At 43.4% G+C, this 18,384-nt stretch overlaps 6 protein-coding genes across 6 annotated transcripts; 1 reads left to right on the top strand and 5 right to left on the bottom strand.

Moving 5' to 3' along the window:
* Nucleotides 1-317: 317 nt before the first annotated feature.
* Nucleotides 318-2,279, bottom strand: GGI43DRAFT_428671 (uncharacterized protein; the record flags this gene model as incomplete). The annotated part of the gene is made up of 1 exon (XM_083208998.1): nt 318-2,279. The coding sequence occupies one exon, from the start codon at nt 2,277-2,279 to the stop codon at nt 318-320; it is 1,962 nt and encodes a 653-aa protein (XP_083058830.1).
* Nucleotides 2,280-2,993: 714 nt separating this feature from the next.
* On the bottom strand, nt 2,994-4,476 carry GGI43DRAFT_428669 (FAD-dependent oxidoreductase; the record flags this gene model as incomplete). The annotated part of the gene is made up of 2 exons (XM_083208997.1): nt 4,095-4,476; nt 2,994-4,044 (listed from the first exon to the last, which is right to left on the bottom strand). The coding sequence occupies exons 1-2, from the start codon at nt 4,388-4,390 to the stop codon at nt 2,994-2,996; spliced, it is 1,347 nt and encodes a 448-aa protein (XP_083058829.1). The 5' UTR covers nt 4,391-4,476.
* Nucleotides 4,477-7,889: 3,413 nt separating this feature from the next.
* Nucleotides 7,890-9,591, bottom strand: GGI43DRAFT_428667 (FAD-dependent oxidoreductase; the record flags this gene model as incomplete). The annotated part of the gene is made up of 4 exons (XM_083208996.1): nt 7,890-8,485; nt 8,651-9,129; nt 9,171-9,359; nt 9,559-9,591. 4 exons carry the CDS (start codon nt 9,589-9,591, stop codon nt 8,209-8,211), a joined length of 978 nt encoding a protein of 325 aa, XP_083058828.1. The 3' UTR covers nt 7,890-8,208.
* Nucleotides 9,592-9,818: 227 nt separating this feature from the next.
* Nucleotides 9,819-12,975, bottom strand: GGI43DRAFT_95449 (transcription factor domain-containing protein). Its single transcript, XM_083210575.1, has 6 exons — nt 12,658-12,975; nt 12,249-12,585; nt 11,980-12,196; nt 11,608-11,910; nt 11,062-11,547; nt 9,819-11,006 (listed from the first exon to the last, which is right to left on the bottom strand). Exons 1-6 carry the CDS (start codon nt 12,881-12,883, stop codon nt 10,107-10,109), a joined length of 2,469 nt encoding a protein of 822 aa, XP_083058827.1. The 5' UTR covers nt 12,884-12,975; the 3' UTR covers nt 9,819-10,106.
* A 1,057-nt stretch (nt 12,976-14,032) lies between these two features.
* On the bottom strand, nt 14,033-15,607 carry GGI43DRAFT_423910 (CapA family protein; the record flags this gene model as incomplete). The annotated part of the gene is made up of 1 exon (XM_083208298.1): nt 14,033-15,607. The coding sequence occupies one exon, from the start codon at nt 15,605-15,607 to the stop codon at nt 14,033-14,035; it is 1,575 nt and encodes a 524-aa protein (XP_083058826.1).
* An 863-nt stretch (nt 15,608-16,470) lies between these two features.
* Nucleotides 16,471-18,245, top strand: GGI43DRAFT_423909 (MFS general substrate transporter; the record flags this gene model as incomplete). The annotated part of the gene is made up of 6 exons (XM_083208297.1): nt 16,471-16,653; nt 16,715-16,808; nt 16,867-17,109; nt 17,160-17,411; nt 17,463-17,627; nt 17,689-18,245. 6 exons carry the CDS (start codon nt 16,471-16,473, stop codon nt 18,243-18,245), a joined length of 1,494 nt encoding a protein of 497 aa, XP_083058825.1.
* Nucleotides 18,246-18,384: the final 139 nt, after the last annotated feature.

Below are 18,384 nucleotides of genomic sequence, written 5' to 3'. Positions count from 1 at the left end.
ATACAATCTCTGGCTAGCTAAACGTGGTAGAATTTTTTTTTTTTTTTTTTTTTTTTAAATTACTTGGCTGATGTAGTGAGAATAAATTATGTGCAAGGATGCATATCCTATAAAGCGTCATGTTTCAAGAGTGCTCTTCCTGGGAGAATATATGGCATGCTATGCTTCATTCGCGTACATTGTTCTTTTATTTAATCGCCCAGCTATTCATTGAGATCCAGAAACAGTCAAATTTGTATTTATTTATAAACTGAAGCTGTATTCTTGAACCGATTTATGAAACTAGGCTAGAATGTGAAATGTGCTAAAGTATTATCTCATCTTCGCGATGGTGGTGCAGGTGTAGGCTTAGGATCCTTCACCACCATTGAAGTGTATGTCCATTCTTTATTCTTGATTGGAATAAATAGATGCGTTCCCTCATTCTGAGTCATAAAGTCGTTTTTATAATGAAAGGGTGACTTAATGAGATAAATACCATGGCTCTTTTTATCCCACTGGTACCCCCAATTCCAACCCCTCCGGTTCAATTTGATGTACTCCAAAACATCCTTCTCTTCTTCGGCTTTTGCCTGCCACTCAATATCACTGACTTTCCAGTTATGCATAGCCACCACCGGAGTGCCGTGATCGTCGTCCAAGCTGAGGACTGCAATGTTGGTGCTCAGCTGAGTATCAGTGCCCTGGACCAGTGACATGACATTGTGGTGAATGGCTGTATTATCTTTCGGATCGAACAATCCAAAACCAAACCGAGAGATAGGATCTCGTCTTTTATCGACTTGTTCGTTTTTTGCTTCATAAAACTTCAAAAATTTTCCAGTGTTATCGAACCAAACGAACGAGCCTGCAGAAGGAAGCCCATGGCTAGGAAGCCCCGAGCCACCCTCATTTGTACCCGTGGGCACCAATCCAGGAATTTTGATATAGCGGTAAAGATTAATGATTTGAGGCTCAGCAAACTGAAAAGCAAACATATCTTCCACCTCCCATCCTGACGGGTTATTGACAATATTTGCGATTGTATGTATGCCAACTCCGGCAGCTGGCAAGAAATATTTAGTGATCTTTAGTAGACGCCCGTCTATGTAGGCTCGATACATGAGAATCTCGTTACCATCACTTCCAACCGCACGTCGACAAATGCGATCTCTTGGGTAAAGCACCTTGGTGATAGATTTGCCAGGATCTTCGTGAAAGTTGTCATGTCCTGATTGGCCAGCAAGAAGGAGTCCTATGATGCCAACTGCCCACCCTACTGAGCTCAAAGATGGCGGCGCAGCACAAGCGGCAACTCCTAGGAGAGAGACGAATAGGCCTGCGGCCGCCATACCCTTATTATAGCTGTCATTCTTTGCGCCACTCTCCTGGATAGTAACAGTAACAAGTGACGGCGCAATGCCTTTGGTATTCTCAGCAGTATCATTCCAAATCCTTGTATGGCGAGCATCAGCAGATCGGCGCACGATAGAGTGCATGGAGTTGTTATATTTGCCAATAGAAGGATAACTCTGTGTCGTTTGCCAAGCTGCTGGCTCATCAGACTTCTCGTCAGATTTAACGGCATTAGACTTAGCATCGGACCTATTACCAGACTGAGGGCGAATTTGCAGCAGCAACTCTGGCGAAGAACGGCGCGGGCGTCTCACCATTCCATGGAAATGGTGCTGACGGCTATTCAAGCTGAAACAAAGATTGTCGTCATGGTCGGGAATAGTGTCCTTATCCTGGCTTTGACACGTTTGAACTCTCAGAGGTATCTCAGCCATGGCAACCTCCGAACCCCATTCAATCAAAACGCTGATGGGCTTTTGGGATCCCTTTTCGTCTTTCTCACATAGTACTAGAGCAATAAGGTTTTCACGGCCCTTATTCTGAATGATGACAGGCCCGCCAAAGAGGGATGCCTCGGATTGGGGAGAGTGAGTCTTGAACGGGTCGCCCAGAGCCAAAGTCAGCTGTACATGCTGAATTTTACCTCCATGTGTAGGTTGGAAGCTAAGCGACACAGTTTTATGATCGCCGGTAAACTCTAGTTCCAAGTTAGACGCGGCCGACTTAAACTTAGTGTTCTTGTTGTCTTCCTTTTCCAGAATTGCTTCAAAATTTCCAAAATTGGGCGGTTCTCTGCTAGGTGTTTTTGAATTGGTCGATGCTGTGGTAGCTTTGCGCCATAGAACAATGCATGGCGCTCCAGCTTCAGCTTTTGTTGGAAGAATAGCCGTGACTGATTCAATTCCATCAGGATTGGCGTTCGGTTGTCCTTGGTAAACAAGCATGGTGGCCAGGAATAGAGCTGCCTTCCCTGTCAAATTATAGCCAACTCTAAGAGAAAATATTCTAATATTCTATGGAGCGGCTTTGCTTTTGATATGCCAACATGGATAAAATTCTCAGAATGGTTTTCGATGCCATGACAGACAGTACAGCTTAGTTTTATAATCAATCACTCCAACTCTATCACTTGTGCCTTCAGCCAGCCACAAAATCTCACGGATCCATTCCAGCTGCATTTAGAGCACCGTCACAGCTGAAACTCGAAAATTACGGCTAGATCAACTTTCTTTCCTATACTTATGACAAAAAAATTAATAAAGTATTTTTTAATCGTACTTTTGCAACGACTAATGAATTAATTCTTCGCCACAGCTCCGAAGTTATCTTAAAGAAATTGACTACAATTGGCAGCTGTAGAGGGCGCAGTATATGGGTGTCATATATACATGTATTAACGAAAGTGTTATCAAAATTTATGTACTCTTCAGCTCATGCTCTACATACAGCTCTATCGTATCTTCTATCTCGGCCTGCATTTCAGCTTATCACTTGTACAGATGGTGGGTAATTTATTAAAAAGGACAAAGAAGAGCATGGGAAATATGAAGATTAGAAGGATAATAATCGTATTAAATATTTTGCTTGTGAAAATAAATCAGCCGATATAAAAGCGTTTTCTTTGCTACAACCTGAACTTCTTCCATGTAATTAGTAGCCTAGTGAGCCTCTTCAGTATTAAGATTATGATTCGGAAAGCTCTTCCAAGGAATTGTTCCGCTGCGATGGTTCGGTTCAGGCAGCCAATCGAGGACAAATGAATTGATGACTATTGGTACCACCAACAATCTGCTCATCAATAATTCAAGGTTGAGTGCTGGCATGATATAGCGGTCCATTATCATTGCAAAGGTTGAATGCCAGGCGCATAAGCGTGTTGCTCTAGCGGAGACATCGCTGAGTTTCTTCATGATGTCTATTCTCTCGCTTTGATATTGGGAGAAAAGCGCTTCGACAGAATCATTATCATGAAGACTTCCTCCTTTGCTTTGAAGACTTCGAATGCCATTTGCAATCGCAGCCAAATCTTGCATGCCGCTGTTGAATCCTAATCCAGCATTTGGAGTGACTTTATGTGCCGCGTCTCCGACGAGAACAATGCGATTCCACCACCATTTGTCAAGAATTCCTTCTTCGAGATCAGTTACACCTGAGTTATTTCGCTCCTTATACACGTCTCGAAAGTAGATCTCTTTCGTCACGCGATGGTCCGCATAGTGCGTTGCAAATTCATCAGCATCTTTCTGGGTGTATGATTTGTGCTCATACGTGGGATTATCTATTTTTTCATAAAGAAAAAACCACATCGTTTCTTCACCAACAAACACCTGGGTAGAACTTCCGGACCTATGACATTCGTAAACGGTGGCAGGCTTGGCATCACCAAAACGTGGACAGCTTCCGAACAAGAGTCGATATGTTGTTTTGAATGCCTCATTCTTTCCAAAAGCTTCGTTTCCGGAAGAGCTTTTCCGAGCAAGTTCTTTTGTACATTCTCGCACCGCGCTGTGCGATCCGTCTGCACCGATAATGATTGATCCTTCGAACTCAGTTCCGTCTGAACAGCGGACACTGACACTCTCCTCTTTGATATCAATAGCGACGACTTTCTTGTTTACCAACATCCGCCGTTTAGAGCTTTCTGGCAAGGAATCGTACAAAGTTTGAAGAATGCTGTGCCGGTGGAAAATAGACGTTGAATAACCAAATCTATTCAGAGTTAGCAATGATCGTTTAACGAACACGAGTGATTACAGTACCTTTTTTCGTTCACAGCAAATATTGAGCCAGAGTGAATGATATCTCCTGCTTGTGTGAAAGATATTTTATCGGCCATTCGGTTTACTTGAGGTTGAAATGCATCCCATAGCCCCAGTTGATCAATAATTCGCAGTGAAGGTGACCACATGCCAATGCATGCTCCAATGTCTGGGGTCAAGCTGTGATGCTGTTCAAGGAGTAGAAAATCCAGACCAAGTTTATCAAAGATGTGAGCAGCCGCTAAACCAATTGGGCCGCCACCAACGATAATGACAGGAAGCGTCTTGGATGACATTTTGGGGTGTTTTAGGGATATTTCAAAAAGTTTAGAGCGATAAAATGAGACACAATACTGGAATATGGGAACAATTTTGGAAAATGTGCAGATTAAGTTTGGGAGAAAGTCTCCCGGTCGTTGGTAAGAGAAAGCATTGGCTAATAAATTCGCCTTTTAATGTCATTAAGTTTAATGCATGCTGGAACCAAGCTATTCAAGAGCTAAACCATACAGAGGGTTTAAATGCGGTATAATGCGAGGCTAAAACTAGCCAACAGCTTTACAATCTAGAAATAGGGAGCGAAGGAAGCAGCATGTAGCGAAGGAAGAAGCGAAGGAATGAAGGAGTTAGGGAATAGAGAAATACATAAACATGATGAGTGATATATTAAAAAGCCAAAATTATTTATAGTTGTTTCTTTCAATCTTCATATCTTTCGGATATTACCATGACCGCTAATAGCAATCTGATCTGGGATTGAACAACTCGATTTTCTAGTATACAACGATCTAGGATATCTCTGAAAGGCAAGATCTGTTAGTTCCCTCGTTGTTTTGCAAAGACTTACATCATTCGCTGAAATACGACCTCATCTCACTTCAAGAATTCCACCTATGACATAGAGCCATGTGTTTGGCGCCGGAAATACGGCTCCAAGGGCAGACCAATAGCATCTCAAGTTCGATAGATCTCACATGGCGATGGCTGGTCATATGTCAATCCTCTGGACGCATGCGCACGCTATCGTACATGCTCATCCTGCAAACTCAATTTTCAATCGCCGATTACATTATAATATAATAGGTGCCCACTTCCAACCATATCCTAAATTATGCATGGGGATCCTATATGCATAGTTAGCTCCGATACTATTCCCTTTACGCGGAAAAAAAAAAAAGTCCTCGCGTATCTTATATTATGGCGGAGTTAGTACACATATACTATATTAATACGGTTTGTTTTGCACCAATGGGCATACATATGATGACTCCATATACATAGAGGCAATTTCGCTACCCATTGTCAAACGGGATAATTAAAATGATAGCTGCCAACGCATCTACTTTTCTCATAGATAGTATATATCAGAGTAGAGCCAACAGCTCGATCTCTATGCTCGCGGAATCGTACAGGCCATTTTACTGGAATAGTTTCACATATCTTGTTATCGCATAAATAAAGATACGATATGTTATGCCATAGACGCTACACTACTCTGTAGTAGGCTCCCTTACAGGGGGATATTGGCTTAGGGTTATTTGCTGCCGCCAAGTCAAATAGCCGTTCTCATGTATTATCTTCACGTTGATTCCATTATGTAATCACGAGTGACATATTGTGGCTAGGATTCCTATCTTTATAATCTTCCATCCCATCTATCTATCTATACAGATACCCGGCGCACTGCTCCGTACTATATCCCTTATTCTGGATGATAGCTTTTCTCCTTTTCGGCACAGCTCAATCGACATTTGTCTTCATTTTTGAAGAGTTGCTCATTAGCCCGAAACACCTGGAGAAAGACGCTGCTTAACGCCGCATGGGCTCTGATGTTGGTTAACCCATGGCTAACCACTCCCTCCTCAATTATGGGTCCTATGCTCTGTAGACCTGTAGATACAGCTGGGTCGTATCTCCGGACCTATTGCATAGACAAGTATATATCCACCGCCTACTTATGGTTCCAAGATCATTGATACCTGCATGGACAGTGGGGCTAAATTTTAAAATCCGCGGAAGAAGTCTTCATGAATCCTCGCATTGACGTTTACATCGATAAACCTCAAAGAATGTCGATATAGTCTAATCTTTACTTTTTTTTTTTTTTTAATGTAAGTTTCTATTCCGTTTGCATATGTCTCCTAGTATTGCATCTGTAATGAGTATCAAAAGTCCATAATTCATGAAGCTGTAGTGTATACATAACTATTTAAATGCAGATAGTAATCCTCGCCATTGCCAAAAACTCTCTCAACTCATACGGAGTACAAGCTCATCAATTTTATAGTCATGAAGGAGAATAAGAGCTAAAGTTTATCTGACTTGGCGCCGCGGGCCGCAGCGCCACCGAACAAATAATGCCGGTAATTCGGCTCTACTAGAGGATGTGCCCGGCCAGCGGAGATAAAGGAGGGCTAGAGCTTGCCATTGCGTTTTCTTGTAGACCCTGGCGGCGTTAGCGGCTAGTACTATAGCGCCCATATGAGCCAGACAGACCCTGGTATTAATAGTGGCAGTCCAGACCGGAGAAAAAGACTTTGAATGGGGATTGTTTCTTCAACAGAAAATGAAGCTAATATAGCGGCCTTATTAGGTGATAATATCTTTGTATCAAGCCTTACGTCTGGATTAAGGCACTCATGAAATGTTGCATGATTTGGAAGTGAGTTAGACGATAGCTGTTCAGCTGTGTTATAAATCATACGAAAAACTATAAGTGAAAATCAGTACCAAAGAGAATCATAGCGCCTGCATTATCTCCGAGGATTAGGGGGAATTAAAAAGTGGTTTATTTGTATATTATAATAGAAGAAACCAATTCGCTTCACTATGTTCTTGACCATTTTCCCTCTTTTTCTTATTTTTTTTTACATTTCCTGTTTTTGGTTCAACAGCTCTTCGTCATAACACACATATATAATGGTTCACAAATCTCTTTCTGAGGACCGCAGAATATGGGCGCTGCAACAACAAATGTTTTTCACAGCCTCGGCTCCTCTTAATGGCCAACATGTCAACCTTTCTCCAAAGGGTCTCATACAATCGACCTTTCATATCTTTGACTCAAATCATGCAGCCTATCTAGATACCGCTGGCTCAGGCGTCGAGACAATCTCTCATATATACGAGAATAAGAGAGTCACTCTCATGTTTTGCAGTCTGGACGGAAAGCCTCGAATCATGCGACTTTTTTGCACTGGCTCAGTTGTTGAACGAACTGATCCAAGATTCTCAGAGCTTATGCAATCCATAGGCCATGAGGAATTTCCTGGAATAAGAGCAATCATCATGCTTGAGATATTCAAAGTTGGTGTATTTCGACAAGCTTGGCTTTATTTAAAGAAAGACTGACCATTGAAACAAGGTTCAGACCTCCTGTGGCTACGGTGTGCCTATACTTGACCGTGATACCCACTCAAAACACTCAGAAGAGACGTCAGAGAATTGTTTTTGCTATAAAGAGCGGCCAACTCTTGAAAAAGCATTGGATAAGATGGTGAGAAAGGGCGGTATCGATGCATACATTCGGGACAACAGCAAACGGAGCTTGGATGGCTTACTGGGTTTGCGTGAAGCGAGAAAAATGAATGGAGAGTGGCTTTTAGCTGGTGAGATCACTACATGGATAAACCGCCAGCTACTACAAGTCCCTGCCATTGCGTTTGGAATATTAGTTGGTATTCTTATTTTTGTCTTGGGTCCTAAAATTCTGCTTTACGCAGCTAATTTGTCATCCAAAGTATATACAATTATACGTAGAAACTAGTGAAAACTCTTCATATAACTTCGTTTTCTAATTTCTCTAATTGTTTATATACATGTGGGCTAAATAAAAATCGCTTCTCTATTCCAAAGGAGCAACAAAATTCTTGCTCTGTGACCAAACTTGTCTTTAACGTGCCTATGGGATTCTTATCCAACATAAATCTTTGAGCGCAAGTTCATCGAATGAACTATTTGTCAAAATTGGCGCCTGTCAGCGACTCAGATGTCAGTGGCATTGTAGGCATTTTGTACGTTTTGCCATAATTCCCATGTCGGATTAGATGATACTTATGAAGCGGTAAAATCTTCTCCATTGTCTACATTGCTTTGATAGAAATCTTTCTCGGTCCTATGAAGAGGTTAAAGCATCCTTGATTCCAAGAATGAATCCACCAAAGCTAACGAGACTCCGATTTAATATGTAATTAAAGCCAGTAGCATGGCCCATATCTATTCGCTGATGTGATTCTTTGAGCACCTTGCTAGCTCTCAGCATGCTAATAGCATCGTAAGCTTTAACAGCCTCTTCCAAGGTCTGAGAGCTGCACAGCTGTGTTGCAAGGTCCCAGACATCTTTAAGTGCGAGACTGACCCCATAACCAGAGAATGGACTGACTGCGTGGTTGCTGTCTCCTATGAAGATTGTTGGCCCGAGTCAAAGATCATGGCTGAAAGGCTGCTTGTCTCTAGCAGCCAGTCGAGATACATCTTTGGGATCCGGTGCATCGAGGATGCTTTGGAATGGTTCAAGAAACTCTTTCCCAAGTTCCCTGTAGTCTTCTATGACTGACTTGGCATCTTCGAGACCATTTATCTTCACCGGCTCTTCAATAGTCGGTGCACGATGGCTCAAGCCCCAAGCGACGCTTTTTTCGTCATACGGTGACAGGAAGCAAGCTACTCCTTTACCTGAGGAAAGTAAAATTCCCCATTTTTTATCAACAGGCTTGGGAATGCCGTTTGGGAAGACGGCCAGGCCGCCCATTTGCATAACTCCTGCATATTGCAAAACATCATCTGGCCGGAGACATCCTCTAATCTTGCTGGCTGCCCCATCAGCAATTATAAGAAGATCACACTCAACCGTTGACTCATTTGCTGGCAGATGGTTTCCAGAGAGCTTGACGCGCATCTTCCCGCTAGGGAGCCGCTGTGCGTCCACGCAAGCAGTATTCCATTGAATCTGCTCGGGCCCGACAGCATCAGTCAACACCTTTCGGAGATTTTTCCTCGCAATTCGGTTCCCCGCGGTGGGTAGGCCGGAAGCCGGCTTAAAAACTCGCTCCACGAGCTGTTCCACAGTTTGAACACGAATTGGTTGCCCAGGCCTTGCGTGGCATGTTTCATAACATCGTCCAGTATTCCAAGGTCGCGGGCTGCGAAGAGGCGGCCGGTTTCATCGAAGCCAGCAATGGAAAGACTGTATCCTTCTCGTCTAGCTGGCACAACATTGGAGTCGCGTTTGTAGATGGTTATGTGTGGAGATGCTAGATTAGCGGGCTATTTGTTGTCGAAGAGCGAGAGCAAAAGACAGGCCCGAGATGCCGGCACCTGCAATAATTATTTTTTGCCGGCTAAGAAGTGTGAATCCATTGCTTTTGACATATTTAATTTTCCTTTTTCCGTTTTATTTTCCTTTCTACGCTTCTATCCTATAACACTTTATACATGAAGCATCGCGATTTGAGTCGCTGTTTACCAAGGCCGAGAGCCGGCAGTAGATAAAAGGCATAATGATTCGCTGACAAGCCGCTAACGAAGCGGCGCCACTTCGTCTACTCGTCGCTAATCGCCAAAGCCCGAACTCCGGCAACGGTATTTTGGTGAAAAAAGATGAGAAATTTATGAATTGATGAGAATAACAGGCGTCGGTTTGTAATAGCTGACAGATATACAAAATTATAATTGTAATAATAGTGTATAAATCAATTATACATCGCGGAACGAGTCATGAAGTTCAAAGCCGAGCGTAAAATAACATATAGAGATGGGTCGTTTTCTAGACTTTAGCTGTCGTTTCAAAAGGTGAGATGTGTATATTGAGATTCTCATACGCCCAAATCAGCATTGTCTGTTCCAGCCCTATATGGAGTTTGATATCACATAAAAACATTTCCAACGTAGCTCAAAATCTCGATCACTGAAACGTTTTCCTGTCAATGAGCAAAGATTCCCTTGATATCCATTATCCAGTCCCCTGGATAGTCTGTATATACGCCGACCAAGCAGTAAAGCCAAAATTTCAATTTAGAAAAAACCCTGTGGGTTGTTGCCGTTTATATCAGGTATGTCGGTACGGAAGCCTTGGGTAAAGGCCATCATCTCATTGTCTAGCTGCCAGGTGACGAATGGCTGACCGCTCTGATCTTGTTGGAAATCGCTTAAATTATGCCCTGGGTCGCTTTCTGTATTACCGGGCCATGCACTACTACTATGGGATCCCGGGTCGCTGCCTGCTCCTTGGCCAACAGGCGAGAAATAAAAGTGTGGTGAATTGGTTCGATCGGAAGTTGTGAAATCTCCGGATGTAGGTGCGCCGTGAATATATCCATTACGCATCGTTGTGGCAAACATCTCGGTGTCCGTGCCTGCTGTGGATTGAGAGCTCGGGGATTCTCGCTTCCTTTTGTGAATGTTATCATTGGGCCGGGGTGCTAAATTTCTGGATATGGCGCCAAGAGCAGGCCGGAAGCTCTCTGTAATGCCCATTCGGCTCATTTGTGCCGTGACGCCTGTCAATAATGGAATTGATTTTGTCATTCGTATGTTCATTGGTCGTAAGTGGCCTAGCGGTTTGCCCAGAGGCAGCCGTCCAGGCAGTGGAGAACTCATTTGCGTGTGTTTTGAGATTGGGGTTCGAGCTAGCAAGGGAATGTTGGAAGCTGGGCCGCCGAAGAGATTGCGGTATTGGTAGAGTACTGGAAGTTTGATGGTTGAAGAGAGGCCGTTATTTTCAATATCAAGACAAGCTTGCTGTAAGAAGGCACAGGTAATCATATGAATACGGCCGATAGCTTCCATGGCATTGATTATAAGCTCAAGATTGGACATGTCGACCGGATTTATTCCCGTAGATGGATCCTGTTTAGCCAGGTAAACGTACACGGTTGTCGCAGAATACAGCGAAAAGGCACACAACGGGTTGCTCTATGGGCTCTGTTAGCCATGTGAGTGTTCAACGTCGCCGGAAAAAAGCTCTTACAAATAATGATGAACGATGGGATGTCATCTTAACAATTCTGGCAATCTCGTCTGCAGCATTTTTTAATAGGTATCGGCTGTCTTTTCTCAAAGGATCGCCAAGGTCATGCTTTTCAATCACCTCAAGGGCAACATGATGCAAGCAAATAACAGATGCGTGAAAGTTCAGGTTAATGTACGTTGCCAGAGGGTCTCGTATATTCTCGGGTAGACGGAACCTCTCTGGCATGAACATAAACAGGCTTGACAGTTGGTTATCTAAACGTCGATGTCGTTTCCAAAATTCTCCGTGCGTGGCATCTTCAGGTCGGTCAGATGGCCTAATTAGATGGACATGAGACATGATGGCCTTTAAATTTTGGTTGAGAACGAGAGAGCCAGAAAATCCACTATAAGGCGCGCCTTTCATAACTTCATCCATATAAGGGCAATCCTCTTCTTGGCCAGACGCAAAGGCCTCTTCGCTGGCTGGAAGTCGAGTCATGATCTGCACAAGTTAGTTCCATATGTGCCAAATGTTAAATAAACCGAGTAAAAACAAGCTTACATCTTCAGAACAAATAAAACTGGGCCAGCCGGTTGCGATGCTTGATTGAGCATCGCATGAGTACGCCACCCAAAAGACTCTCCTGCGCTCTTCTAGCTCTGTCCAATCTTTTGGGGGGGCTAGAGTCGCAGGGAAGTTGTCATCCAGCCCATCAATTTTATCGAGGCCAAGCATGTGCACAAGGCGGCAACACCTAGCAGTACTCATTGCCGCTCTGGTATAAAGCATGGCTCTCGCTTCATAGCAACAGATGAGGGCCCAGGCTTGAGCATGCGCTACCGTTATAAAATATTCTCCATATTCCTAGAGTGCGGGTTAGTCATTTGATGGTCCATTGATCGGATACAAGTCGAAATAAAGATATCTTCTCACCCTCATTTCGTCAGCCTCAGCGTAATATCGAGCTCTTTTATAGAATACATCGGCGCATCGGTCGTACTTGGGGTGCCATAGTGCACCCATTGCCCAAATAGCATACTGCAAGCACATGGCCGGTTTCTTTAACGGACCACCATAAAAAGCCTGGTAATAGCGGCCAGAGTGTATAAGCGGCATGTAGTGGTATTGCGTGGAAAAGAAAGATTCGTGTCTGTCCAATACATAAGCCCGGTTGCGAATAAAGCAGTATCAGTGCAACTTACAATTCTTCTATTACCTCAAGAGGTGGTAATGACTCTGACATGCTGAGGTCTATCAGCTCGTCATTGCTGAATTTCTTGCCATTCAGATATTCAAAGCTTGGCGATTCGAAAGGAAGGTTATCCCCAGATTCGGCCTGGTCGGCGAAATGATTGGGGATGGTGAAGTTTTCTGGCGGGATAGCTTGCTCATCAGCGGCGCCATCTTCTTCATCAGTTACCGTCACGGCTCTCGGCTGACTCTTCGTACAATCATCACTGTCCTGATTGCCATCGAGTTTGCCTCTTTTCACATCTCGGCTATCTTCGGTAGCCTCCTTGAGATAGCCCTCCACTTGAGCTATTGTTGCGCATGAGTGCTGGGTGCCAATATACCCATTTGATAGTGGGATTTGCCGTGTTTGATACGTACCTAGTCTAGCCTCCAATTCCTTGACATTACTTCGCTGGGTGGTCGGCTTGCGTCTCGATTCTGGGTAGATGCACTCGCTGCTGGCTTTGGCACATCGAGTGCAAATCGGCTTCTCGTGGTCACATTTTAGCTTTCGGACTTTGCAGGAGATACAAGACAGGGGCTTTCTGGTCTTCTGAAGCTGTTCCTGGGCATCAAGCTGCGTTGCTGGGTCCGCTGATGACATGTTGGTTATAGATTTTCATATTCTTAGGCTAGCTTTTCCCGATCCCTGGAGTAATGGTCGCGCTGCGTGAGTCTCAGATATGTAGTCTTATAGCTAAGTAGCGAAAGAGAGGGCTAAGACATGGTGTATTCTAAAGACGTTTAGCACCAGGCGCGGCGATTCAGGACGTTCGGCATTAAGTCCGTCTATGACCAGGCACCCCAAGGCATCAATTCAAAGTCACGTTTCGACTTCTTTAGCGCGCTTACGTTACGGCGTATACGCCTAAATGCGGGTACTCGATCCAGCCTGTCGCATTCAGCTCTGCTCGAGAAGAATACGTGTATCAAATTAAACTTCTGCGTAGTTTTAATGTTATTTTAAATTACAGAATTATAGTGGTATGATCAGGTTGCGTAGGTGCTGATATAACTGCGTGTGTCTATTATGAAAGCTTTGCTGAATAATGCTTATAAACTCTGGAATCCTGAATCCCGGTTAATGTGCTTGGGTGACTCACAGGCCATTATCTAATATTGATACTATCGTAACTGACTTCGTTCAAGGAAAATATCAATTCATTATTAGCTTTCAATTCATATTTATTACCACTATTACATTTTTCTTCTCATTCCATTTTCTTAAGTGGTTCTATGCGCAATCTAGAATGAATTTTTCTGCGACTCCAGCTATAAATCTCCAGGTTAGTGCATGAGTCGAGTGTTTCCGAAAGCAATTATGATGCATAGGTACCTATAGAATAATACACTGGTGGAAAACTTGGCTTATCTTCTACGGAAGCATTCAGATAATTTCGCAATTTATTCTAATATAATGGATTTAGAGTAACTAGATGTTGATATATTAGTCGCGTGTAAATTTGCTGCTGTATTTTTTACACCCAATAGGAGATAAGATATACCACTAAAATAGTAGAGCTCTGTTGACAATGGTGCCAAATATGAATGTATCGAGATAATAATCGACATCTTACGTTAAGAAAATACCCATTATAGCAAAACACTTAGCAGCTATATTAAGAGGGGGAAAAATTGTTTAGTAGTTATTAAACTAATGTGTATCTCATTACTGATATTCCGAAAGTACATATAGCCTATACAAAACACTATCTGTCTGAAATGAAACTACATGTACCTATACACGCCTGTCCTACTCAGAAGGGATGTGAACCACTCCAACTCCATCCTCAATCGTAATTTTTGTTCCAAATGGCTCAGAGTACTCACAAAGCCGGCCAAGAATCTCATTGGCAACCTCAAGAGTGGGCCTTGTAGGCGTTCCAACCATAGAACCATTACGAGGAGTTTTCCCCAGGTCTGCCGGATATACCAGCACACGAGATAGCTTTCCGTCAGCGTAATCGGCTGATATTAGCAATGCCTCTCTATTTTCTGGTTCATCTAGCCAAGCCCAGCGCGTTTCATTGGCCTCGCCATCTCCAACAATGGGGCCTTCTAGAGAGGCCGGAGCTCGTCCGGCGGCATCATCGCGCCAAGACCGAAACTGAGGGTTCTGGAAAACAAAGTTGGAGATGCCATAAAATATCGGCTTTCCCTTGTAGATCTCAACCCCCTTGAGTGTATGCACTCCGTGGCCAAAGAAAAAATCGGCGCCATTGTCAATGACCTCGCGGGCAAACTTGACCTGATACTCTGCCGGATAATGGTCAAAGGAATAGTGTTGGAAGGAGAAACGGTTTTGATGCCAGTGGATTGTAACGCTGAGAAAATCAGAGAACTGTTTTCCAGTGCGAACTTCGCGAAGGAGGTCGCGGAAATCTTGGGGCTCCATCACATAACTATACTCTCCTATCTTTGGACCAACTCGAAAATGAACGTCAAAGGCATCGAGAGTCTCAGAACTGTCATTCGTATCGACACCTACAATGGATCGAAGTTGTTGCATTTGCTCGGCGGTAACGCTGTGGTAAACGTTCAAGCGGACTGAGTTATTCTTGTATGTGATCTCTCCCTTTGACTCTAAATGGTGTTCCAATCTCCTCTTAATACTGTTTATCTCTTCATCGGCCTCAGTGCTGGCATTTTGAACTCTGAATTGGCGTCCAAAAACAAGGACAGATCCTTCAGGGTCTGCATTAGGCATGCCAATTGGCGTCTTAACTTCAGCACGCCGAGCAAGAATGCTATCACGCATTGCTCTAAGTTGAGCAAGCTGGTCTGATGTCACAACAATTGGGTCCTTCATTGGTATACCAAATAGCTGAGAATAATCTTCTGTTTCAGCATAAGCGCCAATGAAACCCACGATGCCTTTGGGAGTAGTTTTGAAGCGGGCAAGCCTGGCCTCAGCAGTATTGTAGTCGGTGCCAACGTACTCGATACCCACTCGGCGAAGTTGCTCGAAATTTTGGACAAGACCAGCGTCGCCACAATCGAATGTATGGTTATTAGCTTTTGTGACCATATCGATGCCCATATTTTTCCAGTCATCTGCGACGTGCTTGTCTGCCTCCATGTGGGCAATGGGACCGCGAAATGTGAGGCGATCCACGATTGTATTTTCGTTGTTGGCAAATGTGATATCGGACTTTTGCATCAATTGGACGAGATCTTGTATATTGGGGTCATTTCTATTAGAAAAGGGCATCATTTGGATGATATCTCCAACAGCCACAACATTGAAAGGCTCTTTGATACGCATTTGAAGCTCGCTTTCCTTGTCCCGAAAGCTGGGTGGTTGGCGTGGCGTGAGTGAGATGGGCATTTTGCGTGGGATATTCAGAGATGCTTATGATAACATGGATGGAGATAATAAAGAAGAAGAAGGATGGAGTTCTAATCAAGATTTAGCACCGATATATATATACATTCTTCTTCCAGTTTGATCGCGGCTCTGCCAGTTGGACTAGCATTTTTTTTAGACGGATTTGAGCGAAATTTCTCTGAAATCCGTGTCACATTCAGGAGATAGGTATCGGGATCGCGTTTTTATTCCTATGAATCTCAGATACGTGGAGAATCCGGGCTGTGCAAAAGTGATTGACGGCCAAGGAAACGTGTAGACCCTTGAATTCGTCATGCGGACAAGCATCTTCTTGAAATATTTCCATAGCTTATGGGTCCAAAAAGGGGCGTATACCAGTCAAACTGACACAAGTTTATATCGTTTTCAGCGTAACGTCAAGCTAACTCGATGTTTTCTTTCTGCCAGATCACATCGTAGACAAGGGAAAATTACCATTTTGGGCAACTTTTGAAATCCCTGTTAGAGCTACTGCAGCCATCGCGATAATTTCCTATTCAGGCAAGATGCCCAGCCCACCCTTTGCCCCATGAACATCATAGCGCAGCGCTAAATTGAGCATTCTTGTGCACTATTATTGTTGGCTATCGAGTTTCATTACTTCAAGCTACTTCTGCATGTCACATCCGGCAATTCGGACCTGGGGATATCGGCATCTGTAGTAGATCCCAAGTTTTCGATGCTCGTATAATCATTCTTTCACTAGATCACAATATCTTTCCAAGCGCAATGTGGCTTTCTATATATTAGCTACAGATATTCTGTTCTGTCGCACATCTTCATTGCCTAACACCACATTTAAGTCGTTTCAATTTTACGATAACATGAATTCTAACGAAATCGTTCTCGAAAAAAATGAAATTGCGATCAAGTATCTCGAAGATGGATATGTAGCGACAGATCCAATTCAATCGTCCAATAAGAAAAAACTACAGAATGGCCTGCTGTTTAAAGTTGATATCATCCTGGTTGGGATGATATCTCTAATCATGCTGGTAAATCAGTGGGTGGGTGGCACAAGATCTTATCATATTTAGAAACGTTAATATTGATAACTTGATAACTTAGGATCGAGGAAACATTGGGAATGCCCGCATCATGGGCCTACAATCTGATCTCCATATCACGAATAGCGAATTTTACAATGTTCTTTCTTTGTATTGTAAGCCCAAGCTGGTAAATGTCCTCAAATTTCCCTGGTGGTAGCTAACTAAATTGAGATGTTGGCTATATGGTCTTCATTATACCTGCATACCTTACTGTTCGTTACTTCAAAGCTAATCGACAAATTGGCGGCTGCGTTATCTTATTTGCAACATTTTCGTGTTGTACGGCAGCGGCCAAAAACGCCGCCACGGTTCTCGCACTCCGAGTATTAATTGGAGCTGCTACTGCTTTTCTTCAAGCACTAAGCTTATATACGAGTCTTTGGTATAAGAGAGATGAGATGGCAACTCGAGCTGGTACATTATCTCAGAAACATGTTATATCTCACTACTGACAACGATATTAGGACTCTTTTACTCCGCTTCAACTATCGCTGGAGGCTTTAGCGGTCTTATTGCATACGCGATACAAAAAAATCTGGAAGGAGCTTTAGGCTACGCAGCATGGCAGTGGTTGTTCATCATCCAAGGCTGTGTGGGTATCTTTGTCGGCGTCTGTTCCTGGATATTACTACCCAATCCTCCAGATCAAATCCAGGGCAAAAAACATTGGATCTTTTCAAAAGAGGAAATAGAACTCGCTGTCGAGCGTCTCAAGAGTATGAGTATGATGGTGTTTTATATGGAAACAAACAGCTAACTATGAATAGCTTATAACACAGTCGGGGCTGGATTTGACTGGGCGCAGGTGCTGGTTGCCTTTAAAGATCCCAAATTATACCTTTTTTCGTTGATAAATATCGGAATTTCTTTGTCTCTTTCTTCTATAAGCTCTTTTTTGCCAACATTTATCACCGAGTTCAACTATTCGCCTGGTAGGAGATTTCCAAATTTTCAGTTATAAGCTTTGAGCTGCCACCGTTAATGATCCTGAAGTTCAAACCCAGCTCTTTTCTATCATCCCATACGCGTGTGCCTTCGTCACTCTCCTCGTCCTAAATTTTGCTTCCGATAGCTTGAATATGAAAGGGCCATTTTTGATGGTTTGCCATATTATCTGCATTGTGGGCTACATTGTTCTAATGCTGGTAACTAATGATAAAGTCAAGATATTCGGAACTTGTCTTATTGCCACTGGAGTTTTCCCTTCTTTTACCATAGTTGGCGCTTGGACAGGCATTAACATCGGAGGATTTACCAAAAGGGCCATTACCTGGGCTATCACTCAGGTCGTTGGCCAGTGCTTTTCTATTATGGCATCTCATATCTACACGAATCCTCCTCGCTACCTCAAAGGCCATGGCATCTGCTTGGCATTTCAAGTCGTAGCATTACTTTCGACTTGCATTTTGTGGTTCTGGATGCGACATCTTAACAAGAAGAAAAATCAAGAGGCCGAACACCATCGCACATCCGGGACTGTTGATCCAAAGTCTTCCCTTTCGCTTGAGGAAGCATACGACTACCATCCTAATTTTCGCTACATTTTGTGAACGGAGCAAGCAAGAGGTTGTGACGGCTAATTTTGATCTTTTACTGGCTTGGCTGGAGCAGTTTGAAAGAGAGTAAAGAGAGTAAAGTCTCACTTCCTGGTGTTACTATATTATCTTGAACCAGCAAGGTTTTACCACC

This window comes from Trichoderma evansii (genome assembly GCF_050947405.1).
Source record: "Trichoderma evansii strain SZMC 28006 chromosome Unknown GGI43scaffold_15, whole genome shotgun sequence".
NCBI classification, from domain to species: domain Eukaryota; kingdom Fungi; phylum Ascomycota; class Sordariomycetes; order Hypocreales; family Hypocreaceae; genus Trichoderma; species Trichoderma evansii.
Note: the sequence above shows the minus strand (reverse complement) of the source record. Positions and strands in the feature narration are given on the sequence as shown.

Coding starts and splice junctions, on each gene's coding strand:
- GGI43DRAFT_95449 (XM_083210575.1), bottom strand. CDS start 12,883: ATGTCATCAGCGGACCCAGCAACGCAGCTTGATGCCCAGGAACAGCTT. Junction 12,197..12,248: donor CTTGAGGTAATAGAAGAATT/GTAAGTTGCACT, acceptor TGTATTGGACAG/ACACGAATCTTTCTTTTCCA. Junction 11,548..11,607: donor GTTTTATTTGTTCTGAAGAT/GTAAGCTTGTTT, acceptor TAACTTGTGCAG/ATCATGACTCGACTTCCAGC.